Source organism: Eulemur rufifrons, chromosome 1 (genome assembly GCF_041146395.1).
Source record: "Eulemur rufifrons isolate Redbay chromosome 1, OSU_ERuf_1, whole genome shotgun sequence".
Taxonomy (NCBI): domain Eukaryota; kingdom Metazoa; phylum Chordata; class Mammalia; order Primates; family Lemuridae; genus Eulemur; species Eulemur rufifrons.
In genome coordinates, this window is record NC_090983.1 from 28,025,520 (window position 1) to 28,041,698 (window position 16,179).

At 39.3% G+C, this 16,179-nt stretch overlaps 1 protein-coding gene across 4 annotated transcripts in view; it reads right to left on the reverse strand.

Moving 5' to 3' along the window:
• Positions 1-16,179, reverse strand: part of PARD3B (par-3 family cell polarity regulator beta) — a 957,311-nt gene that overhangs the window by 262,625 nt on the left and 678,507 nt on the right. For all 4 annotated transcript variants that reach the window (XM_069468028.1, XM_069468036.1, XM_069468042.1 and 1 more), the window contains one exon: positions 15,825-16,062. In XM_069468028.1, coding sequence (XP_069324129.1) covers positions 15,825-16,062 — 238 coding nt within the window. The remainder of the gene's footprint in view (positions 1-15,824; positions 16,063-16,179) is intronic.

Sequence of the window (16,179 nt, forward strand, 5' to 3'; positions counted from 1 at the left end):
CTCAGCACTGCATTGTGGAATGTACACTGTGAGCAAAGCAGTGAGCAATAGCCGATTTGGTGCCAGACATGCCCCACGCTGTAGGATCACTGGGGAAGGGGACTGGACAGAGGCCCACTAACCAGGATGAGAAATGGCTAGGGAAATCACACAAAAGCACAGAGGCTGACTTAGAGAGGCCAGCCAGGTAGTCTGGAAGTGGTCCATTCAGGCATATTCCATCAGCTACACAGATCATGGCAGTAAGGAAAGCAAATGACAGACAAAGACTTGAAAGTCAGATAAGATACATGAAGTTCAAGGAAAGAAGCCCTGTTACTTTAGAGGTACAGGGCTGGAGATAGATCTGTTTTGGATGTGACCTGTCAGAAACAAGGAAGTTCTACTATAGCAGTGCTCTAGTCTAAGAAGATGGGGTTCAACCCAGGGCTCACACAGGACTGAGTATTCTGAGCAATGCTACTGAGGCCAGACCCCAGAGTAGAAGACAACCCGGTAGAGAGGTTTTGTGTAAAAGGAGTGGTTGCTCAGAGCTCCATAGGTTTACTGAATTCTGTAGTTGGGCTACCAGATGCCGGACGTGGAAAGCACTTATACCAACCTGACCAGGGTCAGGGGAGAGACTATTGATAGTCAATCTATGTTTGTATTTAGTTCAGGAAACCAGGGCCAGGAGGAACCTGAAAATGGGGTTGCGTTTATGAGAAGATAGGAGAGGAAGCCACAAGAAGGGAAAATGTGGAAAAGTCAGAGGTACTGGTGACAACACAAAAGTGCCCAAGACATGGTTCCTATACTCCAGGTAATTACAAAACCAGTGGAAAATACCACGATGATCCAGACCAGCTCTAATGCCAGTCTAGAGTAATCAGGCCTGGCCAACGAAGTGTGGGCTCAGCTTGTTGAAGCAGAAGGTGCTGGATGAGCTGGAGTTAGAAGGCTCACCAAGGGATTGCAACTCTCAGGAAAGGGAGGTCGACCAGCATAGGGAATGAGAATGACCTACCATGTCTTCATGTCTGCATTTGTTGGAAAAATTCTTTGGCATCTTTGCTTATTTTTAACAATGCAAGGACTATCATCTGTATAATCATTAAATGTCCAGGCTTTTGGATTACTCTTTAGTTTTTTGTGAGTTTCTCTCTCTACTTCTCTCACCCCAAGTCACAATATAGGGAAAAAAGTTGTAATTGAAAGTAGCAAAGCAAAATTAAAGAGAGAAGATAGGATAAACAGGGAAAATATTCTGATAGCAAGTTCTAATTAACTTGCCAAGGATTCTTTCCAAAAGTGTGTTAGTAATCATATCATTTTAGATATTTAACAACCGAGAAGAGATGGAATAACGAAGGCATGGCAGAGACAGAGAAGGGAAGATGACATTGTAGTCTGGTATAGAGTGTCTGGGTCAAAGTTCTAGGGAATTGGTTAAAGTCCTCCCTTTTATTTTACAGTCCATCTTCATCATAAAAGCTGTTCCTTCCCATACTTTAAAAATTCTAGGAGGCACATGGAAAGCAGAACAAATCTATGATATTGATTTTCTACTATACATTGACTAGAGTTCAAATTTAAAGTGGAAAATTATAGTCCCTGGGGGAGAAGAAACCTATCAATGGGAGGAACTAATACCAAAAGCCCCAGAATTAGGGTTTTTACTGTTCACTAGTGAGTTTGTCTGCGATCAAAGTTGCAACCATTATTTCTGGTCGATGTTTCCTCCAGCTCTTTCTTTCTTGAGTTTTGAATTATATAATATTTTTAAGGATTCTTTTGTTGGCAAGTGGGGTGCTGCTTTTAGTAATTCTCTGCTGAAACATTTCTACTTTGATTTCTAGAGCTATGTGGCTTTTTCTAAAACCAAGAAAGCCTTAGGAGAATAGATAGCAGCTCAGGTTAAAGCCAGCACAAAAACTAAAATAGTAGAGTTCACTGAAGTTTTCTTTTATATCATCCACTCTTTTATATATATATATATATATATACATATATATATTTAATTTGTAGTATAGGTTTTTAAAATTTGTAGCATTAAAATACTTTTTATTTTTTTTTTCAGAGAATTTTTATGATTATATAGTAGCATATAAGCAAGGTGTGGGGAGGGGAGGAGGGAGAGAGAAGGATCAGATGAAACCAGGAATACAGAACATGGTGATCAGCTGTCTTGATACACTTAAAACTGAGGAGTGTCCCAGGGGAAGAGATTTTCCGTGCTCAAACTGGGATAAGTTGGTCACCCTATAATCCTAATTCAGACAAAAGGACACACTAGGCCAGATTTTCCGTTTTGGCAACTTAAATGTTAATTGTCCTAGGCTATTTCCCCAAATTCAGAGCCATTTCACCTTGTGAAACTGACTTTTCAGCTAATCAACCCTCCTCTATTTTAGCCCATAGACATATCTACCCTATAATCAGTTTCAGCCAATGATCAAGTAATTGATAACCATATGATAATTTATACATACATTGCAAGTGGATAAAATGTATGCAAATCCCAAGCAAAGAACAATTTTCATTCAAGAAGAAGGCAGTTATAGAACTAAGGTTAGATATCTACACATCTCACTATTCAGTATTTCTACCAAGTACAGTGCCAGTGTTTTATCCATAGTTCATGTCATCCAGGGATGCTTCAGTTACACCACTTTAGGATGAGAACCTGTATGGCCCACCACACTTTGAGGAAACGTTGTGGGCACCAGACTTTGAGTATGATGAAAACACACCTGATTTGTTCACTGTGGTATCTCCCAACCAAGTACTAGGACTGGCACTTATTAGGTAATCAATATTTGTTGAATGAATGAAAGACAAAAATCAGGAAAAAAGTAAAAGATTGGTTTCATAATTATCACAACATGCTTTTTGTGTACTTAGCAGCTGTTTGCTAAATAGTGCTGAGTAACATATTTCAGAAAAGACTGGAGATTGTTCTACCTAGAAATGTACTTGGGACATTGAAAATCCATTTATTAAAGAAAAGGCCTGGAGTAGGTTTTTTAGGGGTGGAGAGGTAGAGAAACACTGGAGGATACACATCTGAATTCAAACTACAATTATGGTCATAACCTCACAATTTAGCTCTTAATTTTGAATCCTATTTTCAGTGCTAATAATTTCATATTTATGGGTCATCTTAATTAGATAGTGGTTTAAGTAAAGGGATCATGCTGTATATTTTTTCTGGATTTCCCCAGAGTAGTGTTTAATAGATATTAAAACAATGAACTGATTAGAACTTTTTTTTCATATCATTTTAGATGAATATATATCCTTCCTACTTTTAAAGTACTTCAGGGAGGTCAATGCTACAACCTGTTCAGAAACCTCATTCCAGTGCTTAACAACTATCTTCTTTTTTTTTATAGCTAACCTCATTTTTTCTGATAGTGATTTTGGCCCATTTTCTCTAGCACTGTCCTCAGTGGAAATAGAGAACAGCTGGTTACTATTACCAGTTAACTCATCCTTCAACCTTTTCTTTAAGCAGAAATTAAAAAAAAAAAAAAAATTAACTCCCAATGCAGCTCATCCTCTTTCTTATCTTTGAACCCCTTCCACTGTTTTCATTATTTTCAATACTGTTATCTAGAATGACTAAAGGGCACAAGACATTAATATCCAAATAAGTCTACTCCAATTAGCACACCATACAAGCCAGTCAGTCCCTCAGCAAAGGCTTACTAAGGGCCAACACTGTGGATAGTGCTGTGGATGAGGTCCATTTGCTTAAAGGAATTTACAGTTCTGTTGAGGGCATGAGACAGACATGTAAAACACACACTAAAAACCAAGCTGGCTTGTAGGAAGTGCACAGTGGGAAAACTCAATACTATAAGAAAGAATTTCAATGAGAAAGAGAAATGGAGATGAAAGAAGAATAGAGGAGATGGGGCTTAAGGTGGCCTTCAGAAACCTGGCAGGCTTGGAGAGAGAAGAGGAGGAAGGCCATTCTAAGAGAGGGTGCCACGTGAGGGCTTCTCAAAGCTTGTTTTGGGGTAACAGTGAATAGACTATCTGGTTCGAGTGGAGAGTTTGTAGAGAGGAATAGTAAAAAAAATGACAGACAAGAAATCAGGACAAGAAGACAGAGGGTACTCAATGCCAAACTAGATCGAATTTTATGGAGGTCCCTGGGCCTGACTGCATTAGGGTCATCAGAGATTCCCAGGCCTCATACCAAACCTAGTGAATTAGAATCTCTGATGAGGCAGCCCAGGAATCTATATTTTAATGAGATCTGTAGATGATTCCAGGGGATAGCTGGACTTTGAGAACCACTAGGTAATTGGGAAACATCTCATCCTAGAGCAGAATACTACTAACGGATTGTATTTTAAGAACTCACTGTGTGTCAGGCATTTTTCATACATCATCTTATTTAGTCTCATAGCAACTTTATTAGGTAGATGCTATTATTATTCAAATTTCACTAGAGAGGAAACTGAGGCACAGAATGGTTAAGTAGCTGCTGAAGGACTGGCAGCTAGGAAAAAGTTGAGCTGGGATTTGAACCTAAGTAGAATGATCTGAGAAGATCTGCTCTTATTGCTACTAGGTTATACTGCATTTTAGTGTAGAAAGTGTTCATTAAATATCTAATAGCTAACTAAATAAATGATTTATAGGTATGTACAGAATGAACTGGAATGAGGAAATGAAGAAAGCATGCAAATCAGCTGGAAAGCTATTGAAATAATCTAGTTATCAACAAGAAATTGAATTACAGTGGTGGCAACAAAAATGGAAAAGAGGGCCCTGATGTGAGAGACAGTATTTTGCAAAAATCAGCAGGGTTGTTGGTTGAAGGAAGGAGGGGATGGAACAGGGCAGGTACCCTGGACATCACAGTATTCCTGGAAGTGCCTCAGACAGAATTGGGAAAGTCAGGATGAGCTCGTGGCTTAGATGGGTGGATTATGAATCAGATTTCAGACATGTGGAAGGGGAGGTTAAGACAGGGCCACCATGCGGAAATTGATCAGCAGATAGCTGGAGAAGCAAGACTGGACTGTCTCCAGAATCCTGGTGGATATTATTTAGCACGGTTCAGATAACAGTCCTGGATGTGCAATCCAACAGTATTTGTATATCTCCTATCCATTTTTCAATTTGTGTATCTGTTTTTAATTGTTCTGGGAAGACTCTTATTCTGAGGAAAACAGTTATAGTTACTATGCCAAAGATTCAAGTCTCCTCTCTTAATTTTGAACTATCTCATGTTATTAAATCACTGTTGTGATGTTGCCCTAAGACAGGAAAATCCAGTGGCAAAGAGAAGTGGGGGCTCTACGGGGTGTATGAATGTATACACAGAAGTATGGCTGGTGTCAATGATTTTTAGATGCTAACACAATAGCAACAATAATCAAGAGGGGTCTTGGTATCACCATCAGTTCAAAGTCTGGCTCCAGGAAGGCTGCCAGTGTCTCCTTCTTTATTATCTGCAAAGCAAAGCTACTATTTGCCACATTCTTCTCCCATGCTTCTTGAAGATGAATGTTAGTAAATTACATTGTTGTTCTCAGATAAAAGGTGCTGAATAAAGAACTGATTCCATTCCCCCCCCAAGCAAATTATTAAATCTATACATGTCACTATCTAATAGTATTAAGTAAATATCCCACCAGGACATGACATTCTGCTGGACATGGAACAAAGCAAATTAGGCAAATACAGTTCCACTAGGAACTTACGAGTGTTTACATGTATATGAATAAAACTGTTCTTAATATATTTTATTAGTTATTTAATAGGAGTATGCAAATGGGTCCATTAGGAAATCTTTTACATTTTATTAATCCAGCATCTTAAATAGTTATATTTCACCTTAAATGCTAATGAACTTTATTTATTAATGTGTATCTTCTATTTTGGTGCCTAGGAAAGTTCTTTTTAGCATATCAATTTCTTTAAAAGTTAAGCCCATATTTTTTTCCACTGGACTTTTGTTCTGATCTGTTAACAAATCTAAACCTCATTATCCAAGGAAAGTAATGAGATAAAGAGGTCTATTCTTCTTCAGGGCTCTTTGTAATTCACATTAACGTTAATGGGACTTGTGCATGCATATTAAGAGAAGAGAACCCTAATCAAACAAATAAGCCTTTTGGTTGACACTGTGTGATCATTTTTTATTGTGATAACTATGACAAAAATCATCTTAACTGCTTTGGACAGCCATAAACAGAGCTACAGAGTTATGGAGATTACATGGGGTAGGAGGGGAAGGCGACAACCAGCAATCACATTTTAAAATGATTTTGAAAACAAAGTATCTGTATGTGTTCATACTAATTAACTCCATCCATGTCCCTCGCCCCTCCATGAACACAGACTCAAAAAACAGAATGATAAACAAACATTTGCAGACACGCTTGACAGCTGAAAAAAGATTATTGAAGTCAGATACTGAGCAAACTCTGTACGCTGGGCACCGCGGCAGTTCATTTGTCTTTGTACTCAGCCCGTCAGACGAGTAGCCCATCTGTCTCCGGGTCCTCTTTCAGTTAAGAAATAAATGCCGACCAAACAATCCTAAATGTGTTTGATCCAAATTTAATCTTCACTTAACTTTTTAGTTATCACACTTGCATCAATCTCCATCATTTTATATCACTTGCCCTATTCACAGAGAGCTCTCTCTCACTTCTTTACATCCCCATGTTCACAATCTATCCATATTATGGTTCTAATTTTCCTCTCTGGTGCTTAGTTGCAAACCAACAAAAGCAAAGATGTATAACCCATAAATATCTAAATATTATTGGCTATCACACCACTGGGTTTAATGCGAGTCAATATCGGTATATTACACTCTCTACTTTGCAATTCCATTATAGGCTCAACACCGCTAGTCATAAAAAGTAGTATTCTGAGCCCAGGCCTGTGATAGTAATAATGAAAAAAAGGGTCATTGCTCTTTCCAACCCAAATGAAAAATTAAAATTGCTAGGGCACTTAGCTCAAAGGAAAATTGGCAAATTAACAAAATGAAGAAACAAAATATTCATGGCTCATATTGTGAAGGAGAAAGTAAATAATTTAAGATGGGCTGAGGAGAGAAAATTCAGAGTTACCAAAGAGACAAAAATTGAGCCTAATTCAATTCCAATGTGTTTTAGCACCTATTTCTTTTCCGCTGTAATCATGGACAGCCACGGAGAACGATGGCTGGCTGGCTGCACCCACAGTAGCTTCTGACATGCAAATTTATTTATTTTTTGCCACGGTCATATATTTCTCTTAGGCTGAATATACGCAGCCATTTTACCCTGATCTGTAAGGCTCTCTACTGTCAATGTATTTCTATATCTAGCCTGAAGCTGAATTAAGAACTTTGACCTACTTTGGCTTTCATTTTTCATCTGAAATTTCATATTTCAGACTGACCTCTGCTTCATGAAGCAGAGCACCTTAACTCTAGCCTGTTGTTGGCCTTTTGCCTTTGGGGAAATGCTTGTTAAAATTTCATTGGCCTGGCTACATTAGCTCAGTTACCCTTCATACCCATAAAGTTGAAGGGATATCCAGGCATTTTACAGTCACTATCTGGAAAGAGGTAATGACAGGCTAAGGCCACATTACATTTACTGTACACAGGACCTGTAACAGCTGTTACGGGATCAAGGTAAAGAGGAGAAATGTATGACAAATGTCATGTTCCCTGGTGATTTAAGTATTCAGTCTCTTTCTAACCTAATTTGAAAATCAAGTCAAAATGTATCTCTATGGGTAATATATTATAGGACAACTTCAGGGCAGCCTGATGAAATAACTATGAGCCATGCATTAAGAATGTCAAGTCCAAAACCCATCCACACTCTCTGGGCTGAAATACATGAAGAAAGAATGGAACAAGTGAAAAACAAAACAAAATAAAAAACAAACAAACAAAAAACACCAAACAACTGTTTTCTCCATTTGAGCCCATTTTCTATTTGTATTCTGGAACAGAAAACTTTACCTTCTGCCAAGTGATTAAATAACCTTTGAAAATAGTTCTTGGTTACCTTTAGAAAGGGTGATTTTAGCTATGTCATTTCTCCTTGCAGTTCCTTATGCAAAATTATCCAGACTAAAGGATAAGCATCACGCCCAGCTGAGTTACAAAACAGCAATTAGAGGAAAATTAAAAAACTGAAAGAGAAAGTTAGTAGGTTCCAAGTGTATCTTGCTCGAGACAAAGGTAATATGTGATGGTCTTGGCTGTCTGGAGTGGAGCCATAGGGGGAAGACAAGAAGTAATGTCTATCACTTCTTAAGAGAAGACATACAAATGGCCAGCAGGTATATGAAAAATGCTCAACTTCACCAGTCATCAGGGAAATGCAAATTAAAACCACAATGAGATGCCGTCTCCAATCTGTTAAAATGGTGATTATCGAAAAGACAAAGATAAGTGTGGGTGAGGATATGAAGAAAGGGAAACTTGTACACGGTTGGTAGGAATGTAAATGGAACAGCCATTATGGAAAACAGTACGGAGGTTCCTCAAAAAGTTAAAAATGGAACTACCATAGGATCTGGCAATCCCACTGGAGGGTAGATAGCCAAAGGAAATGACATCAGTATGTTTAAAAGGTATCTGCATGTTTACTGCAACATTATTCACAACAGGCAGGGCATGGAATCAACCTAAGTGTCCACCAACAAACAAATGTGGTATATATATACATAGTGGAATACTGCTCAGCCTTTAAAAATAAGGAAGTTCTGTCATTTGCAACAACATGGATAAACCTGGAGGACATTATTTTAAGTCTGGGCACAGAAAGACAAGTACCACATGACCTCACTAATACATGGAGTATAAAAAAGTCAAGCTAATAGAAACAGCAAGGAGAATGATGACCACAGTGGGTGGGGTGGGAGGTGGACTGGGGAGATGATGGTTAAAGGATACAAAATTTTACTTAGGAGGAATAAGTTCAAGTGATCTATTGTATACCATGGTGGCTACAATTAATAATATGTTTTATACTTGAAACTTGCTAGAAGAGTAGATTTTAAGTGCTCTCACCATACAAAAAAATGGTAAGTGTATGAGGTAATGTATACGTTAAATAGTTTGATTTAGCCATTCCGCAACGTATACAAACATCAAAAGATCATGTTGTATATCATAAATATATACAATTTTTACTTGTCAATTATAAGTAAGTAAATAAAAAGAAGTAATGTCTATGGAAACAGTCAGTCCATTGTTAGCTCTGCTTACATGAATTGTTTGACTTAAACTTTACAAGTTGGAGAGCGTGTGCTATCATCTGCAGTTTAGTGATGAGAAGAGTGAAACTCAAAGGGATTAGAGAAGATCACAGAGCTTGTAAGGGACAGTTTTTTACTAGGTTCAGCATTAATTTGGTGGTGGTGATGGCAGTGTTGTTGTTTGTGGTATTGGTGGAGGATGTGTGGGGGGGGTATGGGGTGTGGTGTGTGGTGTGTGTGTGTGTATGTAGGAGTGTTCTTTTTAAAACAATTAACAGCAGGATGTCTTTATATAGAGTTCCCCTAGTTTAAAATACATAGTATATTTTAGTACGAAACGAAGTAAACATATATGCCTTAGCATTTGCAAAGCTTAGAAACAAAAGGATGATGCGTCCAGATTTTTAAAAATACCTTTGTCTTCCATTTTCATGATTTAGGTTTTTCTGATGCTCCACGATGTAGAAACTGAACCAGTGAATCTTTGAGGTATACCTATGTTACCTGAGTTAAGAAGAAACAAAAAATACCCAACCAATAGGCTAGGAGGAATTGAGTTGATACAAGCAGCTATAAATGAAGTTCACCATTAATATTACTGTCCACATACTTTAGAATGTTTACTTCAGGTATAATAAGGCTTTACGTACTAAAACAGACAAAGTTTGAGTAAGCTTTTTGTTATAGCTTTATGTGAAGTTGTTTTAAAAATAACCTTTCCACATTTATATGCTGCAAAAAAGAAGAAAAAAAGGCAGTATATAGTGATTTGGCTTCAGTACCATAGTGTGCTAAGTTCTAATAACATGTCTGCTAAAAATTCAATGTAGCTCGGGCAGCGTGCACTTTGTTATACCAAGAGTGAGGGACATCACCTTTTCTGACTTTACCTTCTTCGTAGCACCTACTACAATCTAAAATAATCTCAATTATTTTGGTCAGTTATTTATTCTCTCTCCTTCACTGGAAAGTAATTCATGAGAGCCATGACCTGGATGCCTTGTTTGGTACCGTGTAAGTTGACTATTGACTCTCAAGCTGACAGGGTACTGACCGGGTACTGGTTGGTCCCTGAGGCATCTAGGTGAATGCCCCATCACTCCATGGGAAATCCATGGTTACAAAGAGTTTACATGTTTATATAAGATTTTGCTTGTTTTTGTTTTAAACTCACCACAAGAGATTCAAAAACGTTTGATTTTCCTTTCCTTTATTAAGACAGGAAAAGTCCTGTAAACACAGGAAGGACTGTCGTATAACCAATGCCTAGAACAGCACCTGATGCAAAATAGGACTTTAACAAATATTGCTGAATAAATGAAAGACCAGTTATGAATGTGCTTGGCAAGGATGAGACATTCAATAAATGTCACTAATCACGTGAACATAGGCAAACAAATTATAAAAACAAAGATGAAGATTTTAGAAAGTTTTGCACTTTGTTCTTTGTTACTCTATTAAAAAGGAGTTTACTAGGCACAATTCCTTTAAGGATCAAATCCCAGACAAGGTAGACAAATGAACTTGAACCACATTAAGGCTTTCCATTCAGTGTCTAAAACAAGTTGACAGTTCAAAGGTTTCTGAAGTGAGTATCCTATAATATTAAGAGGAGACAACAGCAGCTATTATATTTAAAAAAATGGATTTTAAACACAGATCTATGACAGACTTTAGTTTAACGAACATAAGGACTGACAAGGTTATCAAGTAACTAGGAAATCGGGGACTAATCTCTGGGTTTTGCACTCTAGACAGGGCAAGATTTTTTTAGCCAAAGAATATTTGTCTTCAGTGCCTAGACAGTATCTGCTAGGCCCCAGGAAGGTGGCATAGGGCTTATAGCAATAAACTTGTCTACTGAAGGGCTTTGAGCTTCACCCTTAGGCTGAAAGGAGCCAGGGACTGTCTTTCTGCAGGACGATGCCATGAAGAGCACAATGCATACAGAAGTCAAACATGTAATGAAAACAATGTAAGCACCTTGATCTTCTGAAGCTCTCTTTCAGCAGCAGGTAAACAGAGCACACAGGGAAACTACCAAAGCTGGTAGGTTCTTGAGCTGCATATTTTTCCAAAACAATTCAAAGCCTGTGCAAGAGCCATATTTGAATCATGCAAGGAGATAATGCTGAATCAACAAAAAGCATAGGCATACTGGAACTAGACAACGAATATAAAGACAGGCATTAAAGGGATCCCCATAATTTTTTCAAAAGGATCAAGAATCGGTTAAATTAACAAGTGAGCTAAACTGTACTACTACATATAATCAACATGAATGGACCAGCTAATATCAGAAAAGCACAGTGTTTTACAAGCAAGAAAAAGGCCACTGCTAACACATTCACACTTCATGAGGCAAGGCTTGGTGAGCAGAGGGAGGCAGAATTCAAGTCTTCACTCACTCCCTTGGCCAGATGCCATTCTATGTGGTCCAACTGCACAACCGATACCAAAACCCTATCTTCAGGAAAGTGCCAGAGAAATGCAGAGAATGGAAAAAATAATACATATTTAAACCGCATATCTAACTCCAAGAGAACCTTAAAGCAATCAATCTTTTTTAAATAAGAAAGAAACTAAGTCAATAGCATCTGAGCAACAGATGAGAATTAAAGCAAAATCTGTTGGCTAATGGTAACAGCTTTGTGTTCTTTGTTGTTGAAAACGTGCATGTAGCAGCGACTCCAATATGCTCACAAACTCAGATGCAAAAGGCTATGGAAAACAGTTGCTATTTTTACACTGAAGATAAAATCAAGCACCACCTTTCAGATCTTAATTTTGCTAAAATAGTGGAAGGAAAGAAAACTCAAGGTGTAAGGTGTCTAAATGATCCGGGTCCTGTGATTTCTGCTGTACGAAAATACAGAGTATATTGGACAATAAAGGGAAAAGCTGGCACTGTATCACGGGCAATGAAGTATGAACCTGCCAAATCAAATCATCTGAAATAAAATATAAAGTTAAGGTTTAATTTAGTAATATTCTAGAAAATGGGATATGTGAAGCTTTAACAGTTTTTATATTTATAGACTATTTTAGTTAAATCTTTTTTTATAGCGTTGTTCTTTAACACCTTAGAGGAGAGAGGAAACTTTTCCTTATAAATTACTATGTTGTAAAAGTAGTAATAATAATTATGATAATAACTATATTAGTTTTCTATTGACGCTGTAAAAAAATACCACAAACACAGGAGCTTAAACAACACAACTAAGCTAAAATTAAGAGGTTGGTAAGCTGTATTGATTTCTGGATGGTCTCTACTGAGAATCCAATCCCTTGCCCTGCCCAGCCTCTAGAAGCTGCCCACATCCCTTGGCTCATGGTCACCTTCCTCCATCTTCACAGCCAGCAGGAATACATTTTTCTGTACCTTACTTTCACGGTCACCTTTTCCTCTTCTACTTTCAAGGACCCTTGTGATTACATTCGGCCCACTGGAGAAAATCCAGGGTAATCACCTTATCTTAAGGTCAGCTGATCAGCAACTTCCATCTGCAACCTTAATTCTCCTTTGCCATGTAATATGACATCTACACAAGTACCGGTGATTGAGACATGGCCATATTCAGGGGGTCATTACTATGTTTACTATAATAATTAACATGTATTAAGTGTTTATGACTTGGAGGCACAGTTCCAAGCATATTATATAGAATAAAATATAATTCTCCGAAGAATGGTAGAATCTGTTATCACATGGTTTGGTTAATGAAACTGAGGCAAAAAAAGGTTAAATAATTTTCTTAGTGTTACTTAGGTAGAAATTAAAGGAGCCAAGATCGAACTCAGAAGTCCATGGAGAGCCTATACTTTTAACCTCTCAATTCCATCACTTCAAAGACAAAATTCTCATCTAAACATATTGCAATTGTATGTTGTCATTATTATCAAGATGCCTAACTCACATCCCATAAATCCTGGCAATCATAATTATTACCTAGAATGAGAGCAAGTTTAAAATGCAGTATGGCAGATGCAAAGACAGAGTCTATAGAGACCATCAGGAAAAACAAACCAATGGCTACTGAGAGGTTTGTTCCCATCTGGTATTTACTAGGCTATAAGTCACATTAAATAAAATGTATGGGAAGCCATTATTTTGGATTGAGCTCCTGCTCTAGGCCACAGCAGACAAGACCAAACTAAAAAGAAGTCACTCTTGTTAGGTGCCATGTACTCAAACTGAACTTAGAAATGGGCCAGTTTTCCATAAAACAGGAGATTCACAGCAACCAATCCAAAGAGGCCCAATCAACCTTAGCTGGCATGATAATCTCCCTTACTGTAGCCCTATAAGGAAAGTAATTTTGAAACGACCATTTTACTTTCTGCTCCTTGTTTCTGCTTTCTTCAGCTTATAAAGCCCGTATCCCCTGCTTAGCCTACTGAAGTGCCCTTTTATTCTGTATATGGGATGCTGACCTATTTATCAATCACTAAGAAATGCCAATTAGATCTTTAAAACTCAATTTGTTGAAATTTTGTTATTTAATAGTCAGATGACTACTGTGATATCAGGCCTACTGGGGTAACCTCCACCCAGGTGATAGAGGACACAGCCAGTCTGCTACAATGTATCTAGGAGCAACATGACTCCTGAGGTTTTGAGCATGAGGACGCTGGCCTAGACTCTACGAGCACTGGGAATACAATGGGAAGGCTTCCCCGTGTCCGTACTGTTTGTATCCCCCAAATGTCACTTTGCAGTTTCCAAGATATTTCCTTGAAAACTTGTGGAATGGGAACTTTCCTTTCTGTCTGGAAATTTCAGCTGAAGACTCCAAACTGAGAACAACTGGTAACAAATACCACCCAGCATTCTTAAGAGAGATTATCTCCTAAGGGTTTCATAAGAGTGGCCAAACTGGCCCCTCAACTCCCATCTCCCATTATTGACCTTCAGCTCATGGAATGGAACTATAGAGATTAATTGATTTGATGAGAAATTATAAGAGTAAGGAAAGTAATGGAAAGGAGTGCTTCTGCCTCCCCCCACCCCCCCAACAAAATAAGTGAGGTGGCTATAAGAAAACCCCTCAGAGAATTTAGAGATGGTTGTATAAAAGGAGACTGTCACTCACTTCCTACCTGCTTTTTGACTTGCAAAAATGTACTGACCCTCCCTTCTCCGTGCACGAGCGCATTCTTGGGAAAGTTTAACATGAGCTCCTAGGATGGAGGGGCCCAAAGCCACTGCTTCACTTGCCCTGGAGAGGTCTGAAGATGCAAGGCTGGGTGGAGCATCCCTAGGGCAGGGTGAGGAGGAAGCGGAACAGCAGGACAGCGGGAACAAGCTGCACTTGCATCATCTGGAGGGGCATTGGGAGGGGCCAGAGCAGTAATTCCAGTGAGCCAAGCAGATGCTGCAGCAGTAGGTTAGGCTAGAGCCATCTCAAACTGCCACCATCCAAGAAGTCTACGAGCTGGGCTGAGGAGACTCCAGGGGTGTGTTGTGTGAGGTCAGAGGCTAAGGGTAAGAGGCTGTTGGGAAAATGAATCTCTTACATTTGTGACTGGTACCATAAGAGGCCCCCTGAAAAATCCACAAAGGTGGCCCACAAAGGTTCCCCGATGGCCAGATTACAGCAGATACACCAGTTAAGTAAAACTCCATCCCATTTAATATGGCCCTTCCTCATTCCCTGGTTCCAAGGACCAAGAGGTAGGAGGAGGTAGACGCCTGCCCCCACCACACTGCTATGTCTCAGGGGCAGGGAGGAAGAAAGTTTTGATTTACATTAAATTGAATGTTTTAGCCCATGACAAACAGGTTGTTTTATTACCTGAAAGTGACCAGAAAGCTATGAGCCAGAAAGCTGAGATAGCATCAAGGTGTGGAAAAGGCAGACGTAACCGTGCGTATTTGAAAGTAGATGCGGGAGAAGAAACAAAGCTGTTTTCTGGCCGCACCCTGCTCCGCCAGCCTACTTGAGGCATCCGCGGCACACAGAATCCCCTCTCACGGCCTCGCTGGGTTAGTAGAGCAGGTGTGCTGGCCTCGCTTTAAAAGTGAGGAAAGTGAGGCTCAGGGAAGCTCAGCAACGTGTGCAGAGGGTCATGGATTCAGACCAGGGGCATCTGACCCCAGACCCTGTGACATCTCCACTACATTGCGGTGCCTCTGTAGGTGAAAACTGATGTGCCCAAAGGCCTGGCCACTGTACATCTAGGGTCATGGGGCTGAGGTTCATCTGCCTTGCCTACTCTGATTCAAAGGAGGCATTCCATAGCTAACAGGCAGGCCTCCCTCACCTCTCGCTTTCCCTGTGCTGATGGAAGCAGCATTTCATTTATCCACATGACACCTTGCGACTAAGGACTGCACGCACTGCCCATGCCTCCACCAAGCATTGGCCTTCCTGTGACAACAGACTTATACAGTGTCCTGGCATCACTGAAGCTTCAGGAGCTGCCCAAAAAGGCTCCTCTGCCTCTACAGAAAAGGAACAAGCACATTCACAGTTTAGATGTTTATGCATTTAGCTGAAAGTAGGGAAAACTTGCACTGTTTTCTGAGTACACACAAAGGATTGATTTCACCAGAAGAAACAAAATGAAAGAACACACCCAACTTTGCTGTCAAAGCAGGCCCCTACCTCAGCATGGCACCAAATCCCTTTTTCTTCATTTTCCTTTCCGGGTCTTCATTCTCCTCCTTGCGCTTTTTCTCCTTGACTTTCAACTTGCCCTTTTCCTTTTTCTTCTCCTTCTCTTTTGTTTTTTTGACTTTCCTGGCTTTATTTTCCATGTCCTCTAGCTCAGAGTTCCCCTGATGAGCAGATTCACAATTCAGAGCTCCATGGCCAGAATGAGAGCTCTTATCAGACAAACCATCTGCACAGAGAAAAAAATAATCAATACGCATGGTTGGGGCGCTTGGGGTTAGTATATAAAGAAAAGCTAAAAATGTAAACTACAGAGGAATGAATAAAAGCACTCCTGAGTTCTGCT